The sequence below is a fragment of the Dunckerocampus dactyliophorus genome, chromosome 1 (assembly GCF_027744805.1).
Source record: "Dunckerocampus dactyliophorus isolate RoL2022-P2 chromosome 1, RoL_Ddac_1.1, whole genome shotgun sequence".
NCBI classification, from domain to species: domain Eukaryota; kingdom Metazoa; phylum Chordata; class Actinopteri; order Syngnathiformes; family Syngnathidae; genus Dunckerocampus; species Dunckerocampus dactyliophorus.
In genome coordinates, this window is record NC_072819.1 from 50,733,224 (window position 1) to 50,757,095 (window position 23,872).

A 23,872-nucleotide genomic window follows, 5' to 3' on the forward strand; every position below is an offset into this window, starting at 1 on the left:
TATTGCTTCTCATAATTGGAGATTAACGAACACGTAAGGGGAGGTGAAACTAACTTAACAGAGTGGTCCTTTATTGTTGATAAATTCAGTGTTCCATCTAAAACTCACTTTGCACGCTATGTGACCTGACATCCCTCCAGTCCTGCGGGCCCACCTCCTTGTACTGGACTAAATAATAGCTGATGGGCACACCGCCGTGCGAGTCCGGCTTCATGAAGGTGACGGTGGCCAGGCGCTGGGAGACGGCCGACAGGCGAACCGAGTATGGATTGGACGGCACATCTGCAAACACACGGAATCACAGTTAAGCTACGATATGCAAAACATCCCAAGGATCCCAAAAAGGACGAGTACAGTCTTCAACAAGCTGCCTGTCTCGTCTCATAGCCGACCTTCGAAAAACCCTTGTTTCCCGCAGGAGTACATGTGAGGTCAGCTGTTATTCACTACTTTTGTTAGCCTGAGCGATTGGATCTGCACTAAAGATAATTGGAATGCACAATCGTGAATAGGACGGCACTACCCTAAATTAGGGGCTACTTCAGTAAATAGAGAGGGGCATGGTAAATCAGACGGGCTCTGTTTGAGATTAGGATAGTGTGAACCGAGGTTGTGGTGGAACTTATCTCCCCGAGAATAGCAAATAAGCCCATTACCATTCTTGGAGAGGCAGAGTCTTAAGTGCTTATACTACCACACTTGGAGGTCAAGGGTCAAACTCACCAGCCTGGGCCAGAATGAACTCCTGGTATCGAATGCCGATGTTATTGCGAGCCGTGCAGTTGTAACGACCAAAGTCCCTGTCAGACATCGGAGTGACCTGAAAGCAAACATTTAAATGAATACTCCCAGAAATACCGTGGAACTTCAGTTTTCGAAGGTCGCAGTTTTTGTATGATTTCATTTTTCGACTACTTGTTTTTGTTTTTGTCTGTTACAAACTGATGTATTTTACCTTTTGCATGTTGAATCTTGTGGCGTTAATGAAGACTGTTTGTTCAGCCATGTTGGCTCAAACATTTAGTTTATACAACACTACGGTACCCTGTAAGGCTCATTCATTTAGCAAACTAATGAGAATATAACAGAAACTAGTCAGTTTCTCCAAAATAGTATTTTTTTTTACAGCATATGAGTGTTGTTACAAGCCGAGCCTGGCCCTTTAAGAAGAACTGCATTGTGGGAAGATGAGTGTTGTAGTTCTGTGCTTTAACACGAGGCGGTGGTGTGTCTAGTCTCTCTCTTCTGTCTGCACCGCCCATTGTCTTCTGCGTCCTGACTGGCTTTAGACCATCCATCCATTGTCACTCAATCTCCTTTGTGCCGTCTTTTGTTGTGGTCATGGCTAGCAAACTAGCTAACTGTGTGAGCTGCTTTCTAACCGCCAATACTGTAAAAAACAGAAAACACAGAAGGCGCAAACGCTGTGTGACTTTGAATGCTGTATGGTCACATGTTTTGTCCTCGACAAAACCTGCAATGTCAACGAAACGTTCTGCACCCAAAAGGCAGAGGAAGCCAACCATCACACATAATGTCGGGCGCCATTACGGAATACTGTAAATGAATCTTTGGTTCATGGAGGACGCCGAGGAGTTACTTAATAATTTTTTGTGTCCAACTTAGTAGGTTGATCATTAAAATTGTAAGGAAATTTGAACTTTGAGTGTTTAAACAAGAGAGAAATGTGAGAAAATGTTAATGCCTCTCTGAGAAAAGTGTATAAAGTGTATGGTGAGTGGTTTTACAGCCTTAAAACATATAAAATAATGAAGTTTGCGGATTTCACTTATTGCGGGCTATTTTGGGAACCTATCCCCCGCAATAAACAAGAGAACACTGTATTCGGTTTTAGACAGACCTTTGGAAAGGATTAATAACAAAAACCCGGGTACTACTGTATAATGCAAATCTCAACAACTACAAACCAAGACAAGTAAAATGTTGATGCACTGGTCACACCTCCAGCACGGATTTGCCCATGCCGTTGTGCACTCGAGTGTTGGCGGTCCCCTCCGCAGAGATGGTGAAGTGCTCTTTCCTCCACAGCAAGGTGGCGGGCGGGTTGGACATCACATCACAGCTGATGTTCACTGGGTTCCCTTCCCAAGAATAGTAGATGGTATGGTTGGTCAAGAACTTTGGAATATCTGACCAGAACACAAACATAGTGGATGTCACGCTCATGTTGGTGCAGTTACAATTATTTCAGTAATGACTGATGTGTGTGATCAAACGCATAAAAACGATAACCCGAGGGTTTAACCCTCGATGCAAAATTAAAGTATTTCATTCTGCTCCCGCCACAGTATAAAAGAGTAACCATAATTGGAGCCTCTTCATGCTGGGGGCAGAAATCTCCATTATGACGAGAATAAAAATAAAGGATGCAAACTGCCTCACTTTCCCCCCCTAAATAGCAATAGGGGAGTTTGGCGGCGGCAAGCTATCGCACAGATTCCTTTCAGCCGAAGCATTATGGTTGTTTTATGCTCGCTTGCAGGATTCCATTAGAGAGATTGATGCCTGGCTCTCTGTCACAAGCAAGGACGTGTTATCCCCTCGCAGGCTGCACTGACTTAGTAAATGAGTTCATTAGCTGGGTAGCAGCGGTTGCCTCATTCCAGTTTGCACTGGAGCCACTTGTCAGTTGAGGCCACTGCAACATATTTTTCCATCTAATGATGCACTGGATGCATGCGTGATATGTGGTACTACGTGAGAATGTCTGGGAAAAAAAGCATCACCGCCGATGCCCTGGCGCCCAAGCAACACATGTACTGAAGCAAAGGAAATTCAGATATTGTACACGTACTGTCTTCTGCTCCCATCCGAGGAGTGCTTCTAATAAACACAATCATTCCCTGGCTAAGATCCACATCTTGGTGTCAGAGCTCATTAGACAAGGGCCAGTCTACCCCGAAAAACACCTCCAAACTAGGAGCAAAAAGCAGGGATTGTGTCAGGTGCAGAGGTGTTGCCTGGGAAAGACAATATAGTGTTTAAAAGAATTGAAAGGACCAAGCATGATTTTCAGTCAATGCCACCTGCTTGCTGCAGAAGACATACAAGGTGCTTCCCACGCTAAGTACTGAGCGTGACGGTGGGAGACACAAAAGATGACGATTTTCATTGGATTTCCAAAGTACTTCATCAATATTATCTGTATAGCAGAAATTGTGTGTGTATTTTTAAAATAGCACATCAGTAATGACTTCCACTGCAATTACAAGCAAGGAATTTCCATTTCACCTACGACTAACATTTTCGAAACATGTTAGATACGGGACTTTTCCTCATTGATGAACTGTCCCTTGCAAATGAAGATAGGATAACAAAAAACACTTGACGTGAACTCACACTCAATGTCCAGAAACATGCTCTTCTGATGGCCTCCGATCCTACTCAGTGCCTCGCAGTCGAAGCGACCCAGGTCTGCCAGCTTCACGCTGCTGATGGTCAGCACCGACTTGCCGTGGCGGCCGCGCACCTCAAAGCGTCCATCCTGGCTCTGAGGACATGAAATGGTGAGATGAAGCTATTCATTTGGAACAAAGCACGCTAATTACCTCCGCCAAGGAGGTTATGTTTTGGTCGGTGTTTATCTGTTTGTTTGTGTTCAAAATAACTTCAAAAGTTCTGAATGGATTTTGGATGAAAGTGTCAGGAATTGTCGGAAATGGGACTGATTAATTTTTGGGTGTGATCCGGATCACCGTCTGGATCCAGGATTTTTTTTTTAAAGGATTCTTTAACATTGCGAAATAGGACCATTTTCGGCATTTGTAAATATCACTCCACAAAAAATGGTCAGAGCACTTGTGCAAAAAAAACTACAGGACAAGTTTCCAACAGATTGATCCAAATAATGGAATCATTCCTGAAACTATGATTCAGAATAAGAAGAAATAGGGGACCTTTGGATATTTCTTCATAGGAATGCAACAAATGAAGCTATAAACACGCAACAAACACCATTATATAAAGCCATAAAGGATTTGTTGTATGTTCAAAAGCTATGGAGCTCCATCCAGATTAACAACGCCATTATAGACAATACCACTTATAAGTCACTACTGAACTAATATTGATATCATGATGAATCCAGTTGCTAATGCTACGTTTTCATGCTTGAGGAATCTAAATATGTAGATAACATAAATGGAGGACTAACATTCATGGTGTAAATCAGAATATGGCATTAGGAGGAGGTCTGCGCCAGTTTACCAGGTTATTGCATTTGTATGGCGACTGATGGCATTGGCTTATTACTGCAGATTAGTTCAATAGATCGGTGTTGGAAAAAACAAAACAAAACGTGGAGGCCCTGGTTTGAAGACAGGACACACGCAGCAGGCGGTGTCAGAACCAACGAGCAGTATTCGAACGCCTTTGGAACGCAAGGTCATTGGAAGGTCAGGCACGGTGGGTGGGTTGAAATGGTGCTGTATACGACGCAATCCGTCATTGTCTGATCTCAAGTCTCCTGCGTGGTAACAATAACTTGTCTTGTTTTTTTACAGAATGACAGACAATCCACCAATTGAGGCACCCCCTGCTGGCAGTTGTCGACATAGACACAATGTCTCCATAAGACACAACATTTTTGACATACCCTTCCCATAAACAGCCGTACACTAGTTAGACTATATGGCTGTTTATTGAGTTTCAGTCTCCTCCGGGGTGTTTTCAAACACAAAACCATCCTTGGCGATCCATCATCATGCAGAATTGGCTTTCAACAGCAACAGCAAGCTGCATCAAGTATCTACCGCTCGGACTGCCTGAGAAAACGGACACTTGCATGCAATCTGAGACACTCCAGCTTCTCATTGCAAGAACACGGCTTCCTGGTGGATGTGGGCAGCTGAGACGAAAATAGTTTGTGAGGTAAAACACTGGACTCATGCATATTTTACAAAGTAACTGCGCCTGAAAGGACATACTGCATTATATTATGACGGCCGTCATTAATCTGACTCACTGCTTTAGTCCCATCCTTGCTATTTATTTATTGTACAGTGGCACCTCAGTTAGCCGTCACCCCGGTTAGCCTAACATCAAAAATTTACACCACGATTTTGCCTCGGCTTGCGTTCATTCTCCGGATAGGGTACAATATGGTGCGCATCTTGTCGTGTTATGAATACACTGATTGAATCCATATGTATTCTTAATTTGATACATGTTTTTATAGTTTTAATGATGGTTTTACATTAAAAAAATAGTTCTAAATGCGCGTAATAGACGAATGACAAGGCTGAATGAACAGTTAAGGTTACTTTCACCTTCACTGAAGACTGCTGTTACCAAAGACACGATGTGGCAGTGAGACACAACACAGACACCGTCTTCCTGTTTTGTCACGACACACTACTGAATCCAGGGAACCACTCATGTCAAAACAGGAAGGTGGTTGTGGTTGATCTCGCTGCCACATTGTGTCTTTGGGGACAGTTGTCAAGAATCACGTCTTCAGTGAAGGTAAAAGTAACCTTTGGCGATGGCTCCGGGAACATCGATGCGTCAAGCTCACAGGGCCAAGCGGCGCGTCGGTGCGTTCATCGCTTTAAGAAAAAGCCACGCGACTGATACAGTTGCTGTTTCGCTTGTCACTGAGGCGCCAAACCGTGTTTATAAGAAAGCGAGTCTGACTTCTGTCATTGGAGTGCCACGACGCTGCGATAAGAAATCTTTTGAAGCACAAAGCCTCCATTTAATCCAGCGTGACATGGAGACTGAAAGGAAATAAAGGTTTCAGCCACGTGGGAGCATTTTGATTTTATATCGGCAAACGGAACAGTTCATCGCCTCTGGAGCTATCAGAATTCATCTGCATTTCAGCGACTCTTAGTGGAAAATATTTGGTTTATTTTCTGCAGGAAAAGCACCTCATCAATACACATCGGTACTTCCAAGGAAATTAATTCAATACTTGCTTTCAATATACAGTACTGGTTGCTTTGAATGCCAAGACACACAAACAACAAACACTTATTTTCTTGAATTAAAAAATTATGCAACCCCCCCCAAAAAACCTTACCTGGCAACATCGCATTCTCAACACTTTCATTTTGGTTTCTGCATGTTGTGACACACGTTCACATTATGAATTGACTGTGTAATTTCACACATTCAATCCCAACAGTTTTTCAAAAGACAGCACCTGCGGTAGCTGCCATTTTTGACGATTTTGACTGATCTTTCAAGGCCCACAGAATATTGTGTTCTATGCCTATATAAACATGGAACCTACCAAAAGAAAGATTAGACTCCCGTCTTTCCGTTCTTCAGTAATCAACAGTCGAACATAGGTAAGTTTCAGGAAAATATCAGTTCCCAACTAAAACAGGGAGATTTCAAGCATAACTTTCACTTTGACACAAATATTTTTGGCTTTTGTGACGGCTCAAATATCTAAACAACTATACCACAACATAAGCAACACCAAAAAGAGGTCGTCCAACCATCCATGTTCTATCGCTTATCCGAGTCTCTCCAACGCGTCCTGGGTCTTCCCTGAGGCCTTCTACTGGTCGGACGTGCCCTGGGAGGCATCCTGACCAGATGCCCGAGCCACCTCATCTGGCTCCTCTCAATGCGGACAGCCCAGCCGCCCTACGGCAAAAACTATTTTCAGGCACTTGTACTCGCAATCTTGTCCTTTTGGTCACTGGGGGGGGGTCAAAAGGGGTTGTTTTACATAAAAATAACAATGTCTTGACAACTACGCAGAACACACAACCTCATCAAGGACAGCACACATCCACAACACTCATTATTCACACTCCTACCGTCAGGCAGACGCTACAGGAGTTTGAAGTCCAGGACCACAAGGCTGGCAAACAGCTTTTACCCACAGGCCATCAGGCTTCTCAACGAAGCACTCACACACGCCGCACGCAACACACGCACACACTCATAGCACTTTATTTATTTATTTATTTATTTATTTATATCTGTATTAATGTCTCTTCTGTTGTTGCTTAATTTATTGGTATATATGTTTATGTGTTTATGTTTCTTATGTTCTTATTCTTTCTTGTGTTTTCTTTCTTTTCTTGGGAGAATGAACAGAATAAGATTTTCATTGCATGGTATAACTGCTGTTTTACCATGCACATGACAATAAAACTCTCTTGAATCTTGAATCTTGAATTTTCACTTTTGGAACTGAACTATCCGTGTGCACGCGTGTGCGCCTGCGTGTATGAGTGCGTTGTGTGCGCGTGCATGCGTTAAAATTTCTGTACAATGCGTAACCTTCTGCACGCTACACTCCTCCACGCTCTCCCACTTCCTCCTTCCTGTCATGTGTTTTTTCCGTCCTCATGATCCCTGCCAAGCTCTTATCAAATGCACTTGTGCCACCGACCTAGTGGCCGTTTTTATGGCTTAAAATTGCTCTGAAGTGATATCCATTAGCGGGGAGTTGCATCATCACCTCTTTTTGCCTCTCGCGCAAAATAACATAAAAGACGTATAAATACGTTGTTGGGATCGGGCGTTCGGGTTTATGAAAACGCCTTTTGTATTGAATGAGTTAACATGAAAAAAGTCCAAATGAGTCAGTGCCTCACCACCCATGAAGCTGCAGTTATAGCCTATAAATACATTTAACCCGCAGACACTCTGTATGTTGTTGCTTTCTGCTTTATCCTGTTTGGCTGATCAGCACTCTTATCACAGCAGTGCCGTCAGCCAATGAGGTGCATCAGCTCACGGCTTCACACTTTGATCGCTCGCTTCGCTAGCTGGGGTCAATGGCATAGGGAGGAGTGTGCGCGCTTAGAATGCTGAGACTGGAGGGATCAGCGAGGAGGAGAAAGAGAGAGGACATCTTGCAGGAGGGCAGCTCCTCAGTCAGGAAATGACTGGCTACCACCCCCTGGCCCACCACCGCCTCCCTATCCCATTCCTCCCTGCCAACTTGGCGGGGTGTGTGCGTGGAGACCCAGGCAGCCTCCGAAGCACAGCCTGTTTGATATGCAGCTCAGTGGAGGCAAGCATCCAGAACAGAACAGTGAAGTGCGGACACGCACACATGCACGCGGGCTGCGCACATGTTCATGCAAGCGCACGCGCATGTAACACGGGTGGGGACCGTGGCAGCACACAGCTAAAAGATGGACATGTTCAAAGGATTGGTGACAAAGAGGAGGTGGAAAAGCTGATTCTTGCAGAATGCATAAAAAACACAAACAGGCATCTGACTCTCAGATGGGGAGGCTGGGCTGCTTCCATTTCTATGCTGGAGACTTCTCACATTTTGAGAAATGCCAGCTGTAAATGTCAGCATGGCTTGAAACTCGCCGTCGTCATCTTGTTCCAGCAGTTTTTTTTGTTTTTTTCTTTTCACACACTGTTCATGTTTGATTACTGCATCGCCTCATCCGTGTGACAACAACAAAATGTCATTGATAACCATTTCCTGATTGCAGGAAATGGAGGTCAACGAGGGCTTTGGTGCTGGGTGCAGCAACGTTTCTATTATCTGTTTTCAATTGTGGTTCGCAGCGAATCCGTCGCTGTCAGGCATTACAAGCAATTTAAATCCACGCAAACACATTTAGCAAAAGGAAAAACCAAAGAGAAGATTTCCAGTATGGGCCTCGTTCTTGGGACGTGTGGACTAACAAATACACCAATCAAGTAAAAGTCGCTTGTTTGCACTTCAGCTTCAACAAAATCAGACTGTCATGATTACAGAAATTAATCCACCTCATCTGTTGGATTTCATCCGCACAGCAAGGCCACCAGTGGCAGAAGTCCAAAAGACTTTTCCACATTTCTGCCCTATTGCAGCTCACCCCTCAATCAATACATGATGATCCCTTCATTTCATCCTATCTATCCTGTTTGGGGTCGCGGTTAAGCTGATGCCTTTCCCAGCAGGCTGTGGGGTGGGAGGCGGGACACAGTGCCCTCCAGAAATATACAGACAGTGAAGCTGATCCTTTTATTTTTTTAGCCGTCGACTGAAAACAATGAAACGATGACTATGAGACCACTGGGCGATGTCTCAGTTTTTATTTCCAGGTATTTACATCTGAGTCGGACGCACAATTTAGAAATGTAGTACAGTAATCCCTCGTTTATGGCGGTTAATTGGATTCCTTACTTACAACTGCAATATTTTTGTAGTCAGAGCATAGAAAACTTGTTTACAACCTTCTAACTAATGTTGTTAACATTATTAGAGCTCTATTGACTTGAAATAACACCCCTACACTCATATTACCCAATATAGTAGACATAATAAGAGAAAATAACACATGATATGGACCCGCACATGTTAGAATTGGGAGAATTTCTTCTTCTTGTTTGTTTTTTTTCATTCTGGTACTTGCTATGGTGAATGTTGTGTCATCAATGCAACATTACTGACACCGAGTGACCAGTGTAGAATGCTACATATGTCTGCTTGAAAATGATTTACTTAGACACAAATACGTAAAATTTACTTCAATAATATCCATATTTTTAAAATATAAATTATGTGTGCACGATAATTAAGTCGATATGAGCAATTAAGATGTCATACCAACAAATCCGCTAACATTAAAAATAGCTCTGATAAGCGATAAAACTCTTCAATGAGGCGAGCTTACCCGCACTGTGGTGTGTGTTACTGGGTGAGCAAATCAAGCGCTCCTCTTCTGTGACGCGCTGCAGCTGTCATTTCCCCACCTCCCCTGAGCTAAAAGGTAAACAATCACGGTGTCGATCGTACGGGACTTTGCATTTTGTGTCCTAGCTGCGCCAGAGGTTCTGCAAACATTCCGCGAGGTGGGAAAACAAATATCGACCTTCTGCACATCAAACGATATCAGCCACCTGAAACGCCAGCATCACTACGACGGTGTTCTGAAAGCCTACGAAGATACCATACTGGACGACCAGCCCTTTACCGTCGTTGAAGACACCGGCTTTTGTAGGCGAGTAAACCGCTTACAACCACGGTTTGTACTTCCAAGCCGCTGCTGTTTTTGGGGAGCAAAATACGACGAGATGGCCACGCTCCTACATACACTGATAGATGGAAATAAGGACATAAGCTTGACTCCTGATTTATGGACGTGTGATGTTAGCCCTGACCTCCGATGACCCCTGTTCTAGGTTGTGCATCCGATACCTGGAAATAAAAGCTGAAATGTTGCGCCTCAATTCATCTGTTGATGTCAAACCCAAATGTCAGTCTCCATTAAAAATAAAGGAATTAAATATTGTGTTCCAAATGATCATGCAAATGATAACTTTTCTCTGATTTTTACAATTCTAACATTGAACGTGGGAGTTTTTGGAGCGTTTCTGCTTGAGTTTCTTTGCAAGATGTCAGAATAGCCTCCCACAGCTGCTCTTTTGTTGTCATCGGGTTTTTTGCTTATAGGTTCTCAATTGCGTTGAGGTGAGGGGAAAAAACAGCCAATGACAGAGAGGTACAGTCAGTATTCCTTGCATCATGAGATGGTGCATTTGTCATGCATGAAGGTCATTTGCATAATCATTTGGAACACGTATATCCGGACCGGTCGCCTGCCGATCAATGAATCAATCAATCACATTCTCTGATAACTGCCACATGATCCAGTGTTCTTGTCAATAAAGCATTTGAACTTGAATGTGGATTATTATAAAAGTAAATCAAATACAAAAAGGAAACCTGTCTGACTGTAACCCAACCGCGGTTGCTAATTAAATCCCAGCGACTGCGGGGTGATGCTGGTGGTTGATAACGAGCGTCAGCACTACACGGTGAGTGGAACAAAGCTCTGTGCGGACCACAGAGGAGCAGAGTGGATATGCAGATTGGAAAGCAAATTGAGAGAGGAACGTCCTGCCTTAAACCTAAATGACTGTGCTCATCCATCACGCTCGCATCCCACACGCTGTGTTGTCTTTGTGCATGTTTAGGGGTGTGCGGGTCACATTTCCATAATTGCATTTGCAGCAGGAAGAGGAGCACTTATTCTCATTTTCAGGCAATATTTATCAACCAAAGCCATTGAAGCCAACACGCACATTCATTTATCTCTGTGATGACCTTTTTCCAGTACGACGGAGTTGCTGGGTTTTATTTTGCTCTTCCTGAGCGGGCTTGAGTCCTACGCAAGACACAAGGTGCATTTGTTTGACGCTGGTGGCAGTGCCTCTCACGATCATTACCTTCTTAAGGCACAATTCTTAATTTGTGCAGCAGCTCTTTAAAGCAATAAAGGATACATGCTGAAGCTTTTTCAGATTTTTACCTGAAGCACGTCAAATTTCTTCCTTTGATCTCTTCAAGGTTCTTCTTCTGGTGGATCAAAAGTCCATGCAAATGTTAACTTTCCACGTTGTAACAACAAGGGCGCTCTCGCCATCGAGGCCCTCAGTCACAAAACGCACAACACGAGTATCAGGCTTGTGCATTAAAAAGAGATTCAGCATCAACTATGAATCAACTATAAATATTATAAGCATATGCTTTTAGAGCAGTGGTCCCCAACCTTTTTTGACCCACGAACTGGCTTGTGTTCCCACAAATCCCCTGGGGGGGTTCTAATTTATCTTATTTATGATGTATTGTGTAGAACTAAGACATGAATAACATCAAATTAAAAGCACAAAATGAATGGCGACCCCCCATCCACCAGTTTAAGCCTGGAGTGTTTCCAGGGAGATGATGACATGGCTGTTTGACGTGTGTGCTAAAAGGCAGTGCTAGCATGAATTAACTTGACACAAATGTGCACATTAGCACTCAATAAGTCATCCAACTTACCTTCATGCATTCCCACATAGTATCAGCATTTGACACCAAACATGAGGTGAAAGAAAAATGGTAAAAATACAGTAGTAGTCTATCTGTGCAGCATGAGATAAAGTTAGCACACCCACAATGGACATGCGTCAAGTGAGACGGATGTAACAGAGAGAATCCGGCCACTTTTCAAAATAAAACATGAAAAAAAATGAAATAAAGGAAATTATTTTTGTCTTTTTATTATTTTTGTGCGGCCCGGTACCAAATGACCCACGGCCTGGGGTTTGGGGACCACTGTTTTAGATGACTTATGAGCAGCACTTGAGCTGCAGGATTGCACTAATTGCAACAATTCATGTATGGCAGACGGGAAGGATTACGACTATTTTTATGAGCACAAATAGCAGTAATTACCTGCAAATGTTGCTTATTTCTTTTAGCATTCATCTCGACGCGGCACGCGTAGGCACTCAATTATTCTACGTAGAAAGTAATGACATTTTAATGCGCACCCTCAGAAAAAAAAAGCAGGCGAAAAACATGCCACTCGCGCTCTATTAGGCGCTTTCACTCATTGGGGGGCACTGGGAGGATTTTTAAAATTCCTGTGAAGGGGTTCTAGCCCACCTTTGCTTTTCCCAAACATTAAAAAACTGATTCCAATCATTCCAAACATTCTAAAAAAAAGGAAAAAACTACAAATGGTTCTGTCTTCTCCAATAAGTTCCAGACACCGAATATAGTAACACAGCACATCATAGCAGGTACTACAATTTACATATAAATAAACAAACACATTTATGACCTACCATGTTGGAGTGTGGGCCAAAGTTACGACCTTTATACGGCAACCAGATCTGCCCAATCTCATGGCGGAAGTCGATATTATCCGATCTTCGAAATACAGCAGATCGGTCGACTGTACGTATGAGGCATTCAAAAGACACGCTGTACTCAGCCATTCAAACACAAAGGCCTGGGTACGCGTATTTAATGTAATGTAACGTAACGTGGCATATTTATCATCATCATCATCAAACAAGTTGGTACCACAAGTCCAGTTCTGGAGGGATTTCTGTGACAAGGAATGCAGTTCCGATTAGTTGCTGGGGTCATTTAAGTAAGGAGTTTGGGGGTAAATCACCCTTGATGTACGACACTGCTGACGGGGATGGCATGCAACTTCATGTCCAAACTATCCCTTGAATATTTTGCTGTGAAATACATTTTGCACATGTAATTGACGTGGGTCCCAGGATGAGACTGGTTGAGAACCTCTGCATTAAGTGACAAAGTGAATCGTGGTTTTGCACAGTACTGTTTCTGTCTAAGGTCTTTTGCTTGTCCACACCACTCAGTAGTGTGTGATAACAGCGCCTGATGTGGTGCTTCCTACCTTGTCTCCATCCACAAAAGTTCGCCCGTCGCTGGCTCGCCTCCAGGAGATGTCAGGTAGGGGTTCACCCTCGGCGACGCAGGAGATCATGGCGGCGTTGCCTTCCACTGCCGTCACGTTCTTCAGCTGCGTGATGTGAGGTTGGACTGCAGGCCACGGAGGGCGAGGCAACGTGGACAAATGAAAAAGAAGTGAGGAAAGAACATGAGCGTGCAAAAAAAACAAGGTGATGCAGGCTGCACTGGCAGATTTAAACACGCACTGTGATGCATGACTCAGATGCTGATCTTTTGCAATGTGGAGGAGAAAACTGTCAGGCCAATTTTGTGCAGATTGATAGATAAAACATTTCTATCGCTCACAAACATCCACCTTGCCTGTCTGCCTGTGCACCTTCCTCTATTCCTGGCTTTAAACGAGCATAAGATTCTGTTTGGAAAGATGCATCTCCAGCAGCAGGCGGTTTCCTTCTGACACACTGATAAGTGGTGGAAAGTGTGCTGGGGGTGCTCAGTAGCTCCAGATAAGCAAGCCGAAAACGCTGTGCACGTGGAGGGCAAAGAGCACAGCACATAAATGATGGATCGCTTTTTTCAGCATCTCTCCGACATGCTGGCCTAAACGGGGGGCTTGTTGAGTAGCAGCAAACCCACCCTGTGGCTTTGGTGTACTTAAGGCTTTTAATGTTGTTGGGAGAGCGCTCAAGGGATTGTGGGACCTTGTCAAAACAAGCCATCACAAACACAGATGGAGGGACATCAGGTCCAACAGTGTGCGCTGAGGTTTAAATGGAACACAGATGTACCATACACTAGAAGGACAAAATATCAGAACACATAACACCTACAGGAAGTGAAATTGCAAGAAGCTACAAGCATCACTAATGAGAGCCTGGCTCACAAGTTTCTTCCACAACATAAGCCCCATTTTTCACCACAAGAACCTGTGATTCTGGCACGTTTCCACGGATGTTACTCGAGTAAGACTTTACCCTGACCCCAAACTATGGATCACATACCCTTGTGGGTTTTGCCTTTTGGCTCCTTGTTGGAGGGCAGTCGGTTGTGCGGGGGATGCCAAGGCATTGGGCATTTGGACATGTGTATTTGAAGTTAGTGGGGGGGTCGGGTTGGGTTCACCTGCAGAGTTGCACTTTGGCTTCATCCTGAGGTTTTGCCCGGGGGCCCAGTCTCCCTAGCATTTTGTGAATAGTGTACAGGGTTATTCCAAAAAATGAACCAATGTCATGGCCCATTGCTTCACTTCTCCACTAACCCACTAACCTCGATGACATCAATTCACTGGATCGTGATATACTGGGAGGAATTCTCTTATCGCTACAAGGGGGAAATCCCGTGTGGCTTCTTCGGGCTGGGACCCACAGGTGAAGGCCCGAACACCGGGAGCTCGCTTGCGAGCCCCTCTCCCAGGCCTGGCTCCAGGGTGAGGCCCTGATATCCCAGATATGAGATCTGGTCCCTCCTCTTGTTTTTTTTCTTAGGGTCTTCGGAATCACTCTTGGTCTGGCCCATCACCTAGAACCTATTTGCCTTGGGAGACCCTACCAGGGGCATAAAGCCCCACACAACATACTGTAGCTCCTAGGATCACTCGGGCACTCAAACCCCTCCACCACGTTATTGTTATCTGGTGAGGAGTTCGGTCGTCCGAGAGGAGCTCAGAGTAAAGTTGCTGTTCCTTCACATGGCGAGTAGCCAGTTGAAGGTGGCTCGGGCATCTAGTCCGGATGCCTCCTGGACGCCTCCCTGGTGAGGTGTTCCGGGCATGCCCAGCCGGGAGAAGGCCCCGGGGCAGACCTAGGACACTCTGGAGGGAATATGTCTCACAGCTGACCTGGGAATGCCTTGGTGTCCGAGGTGGCCGGGGACCGGGAAATCTGAACTTCCCTACTGAGACTGCTGCCCCCGCGACCCGGAACCGGATAAGCAGAAGAAGATGGAAGGAATAAGACCTGTGTCTTCCTACCCCTTTTCGGACACGTTACAATGTCAACTGTAAGCATGTTATATACGTCCGTGTAACTTTGTATGCATGTCCGAAATAAACTAAACTAAACAAACCCACTTGTGCTGTGCAAACTCTTCCTGTGACTGTCAGCGGACTTTAAACCTTTTCACTAACAAACTCAAACAAAGATAATAAAAACCACTGTTTAACACTGCAGCTGGGCCCAGCGCGGTTCTCCATCACCATGTTACTTGCAGCTACGTTGCTCCAGATGGCCTTCATCACAGAATATACTGCTTTTACTCATCTTTTAGTTATGTTGCCATTGGTCGATACTGCCCATGATGATCTCCCATGATGCACCGAGCTCCTCTCTACTTATTCTCATTCATGCATAGATCCATTAACAGTAGCGTACTGCACGTAGCATGTTCCTAACTGTGTTGATACTCCTGCTACCAAATGTGCAGCCAACCACAAGGCCATTACCATCCATCCATAGTTTACTGGTTATCCTGTTTAGGGTCGAGAGAAGCTGGAGCCTATCCTAGCTAACTTTGGGCGAAAGATGGACTACACAACAGTGTTTTTTAGGGATGCCTATACCGACAACTTCCTGCTTCTCAAGAACAATCTCGATACCGATCACTTTTTTATATCTACTGTTTAAAATTTAGATTTAACTGTAGTTTGTGCACACCTGGAGGTGGAAATGACTCAAAAACGTTGGATTTGACAAACTGTACCTGCAGATTTGTCCTAACCAAATATCTTGACATCACTGCTATTAACAAAACACCAAAAAATAGCAGAGGCTCAGACATAAAAACTGTGGTTCCAAGGGGTTTACTAGCCAACAAAATCCGGTGTCAATGATTGTAAAGAGCTGGTCGTCAAGCGAAATCACAGCTCGCTTTACCCCTCAGGTCGTCTTTGGTCAACTTTTTGGCACTTTTCAAACACTCCGGGTGTTGTGGCGATGCTGGCGTTTCAGATGGCTGATAAGGTTGACGTGTTGAAGCTTGATGTTTTTTTTCCCCTCATCGTGGTTTGCAGAGCATTTGGTGAAAAGGCTTCCTCTGAAACAGCGAAGAAGTCCCACATGATGGACGGCATGTTGGTTTATAAGTGAGCTCAGGGGAAGTTACAACAGGATGTTTGTGGCGTATCACAGAAAAGGGTCGCTTGATTTGCTCAGCCTGACCCACCTACAGAACAGAATGGGTAATCTCAGTGTTAAAAATGTATCGTATGATGTCATAATTCCTCATATCGGACCGATAATTATCATGCACGCCTATCTATTTTTAATAGCAGTCATACCATTAAAAGTTACAGTAAAATCAACCTCCATCATCTTTTAAATGTTGTTTTCCTCTCTATTGCAACGCAATGAGTCAAGGCAGATGGTTGCCCCATGCCTGTCCTGGTCATGTTTGAGGTTTCTTCTTTAGAAGGTTTTCCTTGCCTCTGTCACCAAAGGGCTTGGGTTGTTTTTTTAATGTGAAATGAGGAGGATGATCTCGGACCTGCTCCATGTGTGATGAATTAGTTTATTTTTTCATGTAATTCAAAAATCGTAAATATTCCAACAGAGAAGCGGGATATATGTTCTGATAAAATACGAACATCCTGATTTGGTATTATTTGTATTTTGTATTTGTATTTGTATTTGTATTTGTATTTGTATTTGTATTTGTATTTGTATTTGTATTTGTATTTGTATTTGTATTTGTACTTTATTTATCCCACAGCGGGGAAATTCACTTGTTACAGCAGCAAGCAAGATACGCAAGTAAAGAATACATAGTGACTACAACATGGTTCAGCTGGTGCAGGTGTTGTAGAGCCTGACAGCGGTCGGTATGAAGGACCTGCGGAACCTCTCCTTCTTACACCGTGGGTGTAAGAAGGAGCTGCTGCTGAAGGAGCTGCTAAGGGAACCCACAGTGTCATGTAGCGGGTGAGAGGTGTTGTCCATGATGGATGTCAGCCTAGCCAACATCCTTCTCTCCCCCACTTCCTCCACGGAGTCCAGAGGACCGTCCAGGACAGAGCTCGCTCTCCTGATCAGCCTATTGATCCTGCTCCTGTCCCTGTCCGTGCTGCCCCCTCTCCAGCAGCCCACAGCATAGAAGATGGCTGAGGCCACCACAGAGTCATAAAAGGTCCGTAAAAGAGTCCTGCACACACCAAAGGACCTCAGTCTCCTCAGCAGGTGAAGGTGACTCTGGCCCTTCTTGTAGAGGGCGTGGGTGTTGACGGACCAGTCCAGTTTGTTGTTAAGGTGAACACCCAGGAATTTGTAGCTGTCTACCAACTCTATGTCTGCTCCCTGGATGTTCACCGGTGTGAAGTGAGATGTTTTCCTCTGGAAGTTAATGATCATCTCCTTTGTCTTGCTGGTGTTGAGTTGCAGCTGGTTAAGCTCACTCCATTATATTCTCTCTTTTAAAGTGAGCCTCATTAAAAAAAACCCTCATTTGCTAATAACTTGACATGATCATAATTATGGTAATTAGAATAATTACACACGTGGCTGATGTATTCAGCTCTTGTATTCATGTTTGTTTAAAAAATGAAAAAGCCATTATTGTCAAACTATCGGTACTTTTTTGTCTATATTTTGACTTTCTATGTCAGTGGTGTCTGTTTTCCACGGAGGGCTGCATAGAAAAAAACTAAAAAGGTTCTCGGTGCCACTTTGATATTCTTCACCATTAGTTTATTAGACACGCTGAAACCAACACAATGTGAGTCAATATTTGCTAAACAAGTACAGTGGTGTGAAAAAGTGTTTGCCCCTTTCCTGATGTCTTATTGTTTTGCATGTTTGTCGCACTTCAATGTTTCAGATCATCAAACAAATGTAAATATTAGTCAATGACAACACAACTCAACACTTGATGCACTTTTTAAATGAAACTTTTTATTATTAAGGGAGAAAAACATCCAAAGCTACATGTCCCTGTGTGAAAAAGTGATGGCCCCCTAAAGCTAATAAGTGGTTGGGCCCCCCTTAGCAGCAACAACTGCAATCAAGCGTTTGTGATAACTTGCAATGAGTCTCTTCCAGCGCTGGGGAGGAATTTAGCAGAATTGTTGTCATTCAGCCACATTGGAGGCTTTTCCTTTTTAAGGTCATGCCACTGCATCTCAATAGGATTCAGGTCAGGACTTGGACTAGACCACTCCAAAGTCTTCATCCATTCAGAGGTGGACTTGCTGGTGTGTTTTGGATCATTGTCCTGCTGCAGAACCCAAGTTGCTTTCAGCTTGAGGTCACCAACAGATGGCCGGACATTCTCCTTCAGCACAATTCATGCTTCCATTTATCACAGCAAGTCTTCCAGGTCCTGAAGACCATCACACTAATCACCACCACATTTTACCGTTGGTATGATGTTCAACTTTTGTCTCGTCAGACCACAGAGTATTTTCCCAAAGGTCTTGGGGATCATCAAGATGTTTTCTGGCAGAATTGAGATGAGCCTTAATGTTGTTTTTGTTCAGCAGTGGTTTTGGTCTTGGAACTCTGCCATGCAGGCCGTTTTTGCCCAGCGTCTTTCTTATGGTGGAGTCATGAACACTGACCTTAACTGAGGCAAGTGAGACCTGCAGTTCTTTGGATGTTGTTGTGGGGTCTTTTGGGACCTCTCCGATGAGTCGTGGCTGCGCTCTTGGGGTCATTTTGGTTGGCCGGCCACTCCTGGGAAGGTTCACCACTGTTCCATGTTTTGGCCATTTGTGGATAATGGCTCCCACTGTGAGCAGCAATCATTTTTTCACACAGATCCATGTCGATTTGGATTTTTTTCTCCCTTAACAATAAAAAGTTTCCTTTAAAAACTGCATTTAAACTGTATTGAAATTTGTTTGATGATATGAAACATTTAAGTGTGACAAACACGCAAAATAATAACAAATCAGGAAGGGGGAAAACACTTTTTCACATCACTGTATACAGCAGATTTAAAAGAAAACATGCCTGCATCTAATATCTCTGTAGGAAAAGGTGACAATGCAAATAAATTGGTTAGGGTTTTTGGGTGGCCAGTGGCCCTGGATGCCATTAGGCCGGCCCCTGCTGTGGATAACAAAAAGACACACTGAGCAGCAGCTGGTTAAAGAAGAATTAGAAAATGCAGCAAATGCTGCCTTAATTCAATTGTCTGTCTTCTTCAAGGCATTATGAATCGAGATTTTACAATGTAGTTGAGTTGTACAAACTGCCACCTCCTCCGTGGCTGACCAACAAAAGTCCTCAGTAAAGGTAAAAGGGATGTTAAATATTTATTTATCCATTCATTCGCTATTTATAATTTTTTCACATTGTTTTCTGCATGTAGAACTATAATTATTCTCTATTAAATGTCTGGAACTGATTCATTTCAAACGAGAAAATTTTATTCGTCTGACCTTTTGGAACCAATGGATAACAAAAACAGAGGTCCCACTGTGCTGTGAGTAACAAAACTTAGCAGTTGTTGTTGTTCAGACTCCTCAGATCAATCAACTCCTCCATCTCGCAAAAGTTATTATCATCACCTCGCAAAAAAATAACAGCTGGTGGTGTTCTTGTCATCTGTTCTCTCAACACACACGATGGAATAAATGAAAAGCACGAGCTTTGTTGGGCTTTTGCTGGGCTTCTCTGTTTGTGGACGAGCTAACTTGGTGGAATTCCTCTATTTTCTCCAGAAATTGTATTGCTGAGACTTCAATGAGGCGCGTCTTATGAAGTCAATCGCACAGAAAGGTTTTCCCACACCGGTGGGACAATGAGAAAGATGCTAGTGGCTGATTGTGTCACTTCAGCACTAACCATCAAGCTAAAAGCCCGGATGCGGGCCTGGCTGGACCAGGCGGTTACATTGGTGCCGTGACCTGGCTGAGAGTGAGCTTTATGGGGGTGCGTGTAACGGATGGCGGCCAGTGTGGCTGTGCGAGAGTACAGTGGTAAACCTAACTCCCTGACGCCTCAACAGTAGATCGATGGCTAGCGCTCTCCACCGTCATTCTGTGGACACTGGTTCAAGCCCCGGGGAACACGGGCTGGCTGGACTAGGCGAGTTACATACAGTATTGACAGTTTACAGTAAGCTTCAAAAAGTCAAAAGTTGGCTCCTGTCCTCGGTCACTTACTGAACACTTTGAGGAAGAGCTCTTTCTCCTGAGAACCCGCCTTGTTGGTGGCCTTGCAATAGTAAAAGCCTCCATCACCCTGGCGGATGTTGCGGATGGTCAGCATGCCCCGTCCCCCTTCCAGTCGACTGAGAATGTACTGGTCTGATGGCTCCAGCTGCTGGCCTTTCCTGCACAGACACAGTGAGGTGATGCAAGAGAATGTGCAGACAAAGTTATTTCAGCCTTGAAATTGCATTCATCAAATGTATTATGGACAGACTCGATCAGTGAGTAGTTTGATGATTGGTTTTGAGTACGTCATCAGGATTCTCCACACACACTACAACTTCTCAAACTCTGCCACCCAGAGAGAGATCTTCTTCCTGTGCCCAGGAAGCGTGTCAGTGTTGTCAAGGCTGACGTGTGTTGGCTACACTTGGCTGCAGGCCTCTGCTGTGGTGTGGAATAAAACTGCGATAATCTTCATCGCACACGTGTCACGGTGTGAAGCAGGTTCGATTTTCTGACCCTGCTTGTTTTTACTACTGAGAAAAAGTCCCAGATTGTGAAGCTTTTTGTCAAAGGGAAAAGTTCCGTTTCATAACACACCTCATACATAGGACAAATCCCTGTTGACAATTTAGCGACATGGTCGCTTTATTTAGCAAGTAAGGGTGCGCATTTAAGTGTTTCTTGCACCATGCATTTATGTAAGCCATCAACAAAGGCGAAGCATCCGCCCCGCTTCTGTAACGCCATGCAATGCAAAGCTGTAAAAAAAAAAAAAAAACCCTCCATAATGCAACCCAGTCCCTGACCAACATCGCCAAGGTGGCAGAGCTTGGACACACTCGCCTTCCTGGAAAAACACGCATGGGTGTGCAAGTGTGCCGCAGGGGCCATGTGCTGTACGTGGCTCATTGCAGAAATATAATCAACAAAAACCCAGCAAATGTGGAAAAATAAAACACAAACATTTGTCTTTAAATATATGCAAGATGTTATTTTACTACATTTTTGTTTTTTTATTATACAGTAGTTATCAAAGGACAGTTGGACAGCCCTGACGAAAATAGACAAAGACAAGTAGACAAGAGAACAGCAGTGAGCTGTACCATTTTATTATTATTGTTATACAGTATATTATCATAACAGTGGTTTATTTGGTCTCAAAAAATGTTGACAATAATATCTTTGAGCGTCATATTTGTGGGGCAATAAACATTTCAAAATGCGTCTGCATCGTAGCCTTCGTCCCGGCAGTCAACGCTTACTGAGGCGTTTGGTCACAGACGGTGTCGCTGGCGACATCGCAAAAACATACATACAGGCAACTTCTGTGTCAAGCCAATGTCTCACACAGGTACACCATACACCATACTTGAGCACCATCTAGTGGTTCAAATGTGCAGTACACCTCTCATGACAAATTTAAAAAATGGTTGTTGATAAAATCCATTATTGACGATAATTTGTCGACCGGCAAAATTTGTTATTGTGACAGGCCTACCGACAGCCATACACACACACACACACACATACACGCACATACACGCACACACACGTAAACATGCACACACCCACACACTGCAATAACGCAAGATTTTTCTTTTGTTATTTAATTGTTGCCAGGAGTTGAACGTTGGCCTTTGTCACAGATTCTGTTAAATTTTTATGGAGAGAATTTCTAGACGTAGCCAAGGCGTTGAGAGGGTCCAGTTTGGTGCCTTAGGATCTAGGTTCTGCTGTTCGCAGCCAATGTGGTCCTGATGGCCTCATCGGGCTGTGACCTTCAGCGTTTACTGGGGCGGTTTGCAGCTCAGCACCTCCAAATCCGAGGCCATGATTCTCAGCTGGAAAAGGGTGGCTTGCACCCTTCAGGTTGAAGGTGGAGTAGTTCAAGTAATTCAGGTTTTTGTTCACCAGCGAGGGAAGGCTGAGGTATGAGATTGAGTGGCGGCTCAGCGCAGCGTCTGCAGGAATGTGGTCGCTGTACCGAACCGTGATGGTGAAAAGAGTGCTGAGCCAGTTGAGGTGGCTCGGGCATCGAGTCCAGACGCCTGTCGGACGCTTCGCTGGTGAGATGTTCTGGGCACACCCAGTCAGGAGGCCCCGGGCAGACTGAAGACACGCTGGAGGGATCATGTCTCACAGCTGGCCTGGGAACACCTCAACGTCCCCCGGTGGAACTTGAAGAGGTCTGGACTGCTTTACTCAGCCTGCTGCCCTTGCGACCCGGCCACAGATAAGCGGACGAAAATGGATGGATGGAAGGATATTTAATTTCTGAAGAAAGTATTTGTGAAACATCATTTGTAGTGCATCTCACAGGATTATGCAGGTGTGGCAAATGTTACTGCGCGGCGCGTGTGTATTAGTAAACAAACACGGAGGTCACACATTGTTATCAACAGCCTTGCAGCAGAGCACACGTGACCTCTGTTTACAAAAAAAAAATCGAATAGCTATGAAGACATTTTTATTTCCACCTGTTTATTTGATGACTTTGATAAGACATTCAATCTGAAGCTGGCCTCTGTTTTTTTTTAAACCTCCACTTTTGTGCAACTGAATTGAAAAGCGATAAGAGAACCAAGTTTAGAATATGCTGATTGACTTCTGCACAAGGTGTCATGTTGCATGCCAATGAGAATGGTAAACATCGGGAGCTTGGGAAATGCGCATTCAGGCGTGCGCACATACACACAGGACAACGCTAGGTCCACGGCCCCGCCTCCTGTAGGAAGCGCGAGCAAAGATAATTGAAAGTCAGCGGGGGAAACACCGAAGCCAAGCAATAATAACGTCGGCAAGCCAAAGAGGAAATGAAGAGGGGCTTCATCTTCGGCAGAGGCAGTGCGGGACAGGCCTGCTCGGTGGATGTCATTACACTGACTGACAGGTAGTCCATTACCCAAGATGCACAGGGCCAAATGTCTTACTGAGAAAAGATGCAGCTGAAAAGCAGAAGCCAAAGTGGGTTGTTACTTCGAGGTTAAATTAACAGTATTCGCTGGGGCAGTGGAGTCTGCATGACTTGACTTGACCCTTCTTTTTGATTCGGGAATTGTTCTGCATAATGTCGACGGTTTCAGGTCACTGCTGGCATGTTTTAGCCTCACGTTAGCGTAGCTGTGCTCAGGAGGTTATGTTTTTGTGGCTGCAACAAAACCACTTTGTGAAGGGGTGTGGCATCGCATTCAATCCCGGTGCGGATCCAGGAATGCTTTTTACTGGTTTTCAACAATGAATAATGACAAAACGCAGGCATACAGTATGCACAAGGTGGGTTTCTATGAGCGTATGAGATTTGGTGTTGATCCAAATTGGGATCGCGCAGCCGTGTCAGGGGACTGCGTTTATGCCATTTGTTACAGACAGTGTGGGCGGGACGGTTAAAAATGATGGTTTACTAACTCTGCCATTGTTTTGCTGTAACGGGTAAGCTAATGAATTGCTATTTCAAACATTATAACGCCGTCACTATTACAGACAGTGAAATGCGGCGCGTTATTATGCAGTGATATCTAGCAGCTGTTATCCGTCCTGGCCTCCTCAGCCAGGCGCAGGACAGACGCTGCAAATAAAAGTTGTTGTTTTTTCCGATTGTCCTTTTTATTGAGAGGGGGAGTGAA

The 23,872-nt window shown here is 44.4% G+C and overlaps 1 protein-coding gene across 4 annotated transcripts in view; it reads right to left on the minus strand.

Annotated features, from left to right (window-relative positions):
- Positions 1–23,872, minus strand: part of LOC129185146 (neural cell adhesion molecule 2-like) — a 243,331-nt gene that overhangs the window by 22,507 nt on the left and 196,952 nt on the right. For all 4 annotated transcript variants that reach the window (XM_054781890.1, XM_054781881.1, XM_054781871.1 and 1 more), the window contains exons 7-12: positions 20,256–20,425; positions 13,143–13,288; positions 3,361–3,511; positions 1,963–2,150; positions 724–820; positions 109–282 (exon numbers count right to left, since the gene is read on the minus strand). In XM_054781890.1, coding sequence (XP_054637865.1) covers positions 109–282; positions 724–820; positions 1,963–2,150; positions 3,361–3,511; positions 13,143–13,288; positions 20,256–20,425 — 926 coding nt within the window. The remainder of the gene's footprint in view (positions 1–108; positions 283–723; positions 821–1,962; positions 2,151–3,360; positions 3,512–13,142; positions 13,289–20,255; positions 20,426–23,872) is intronic.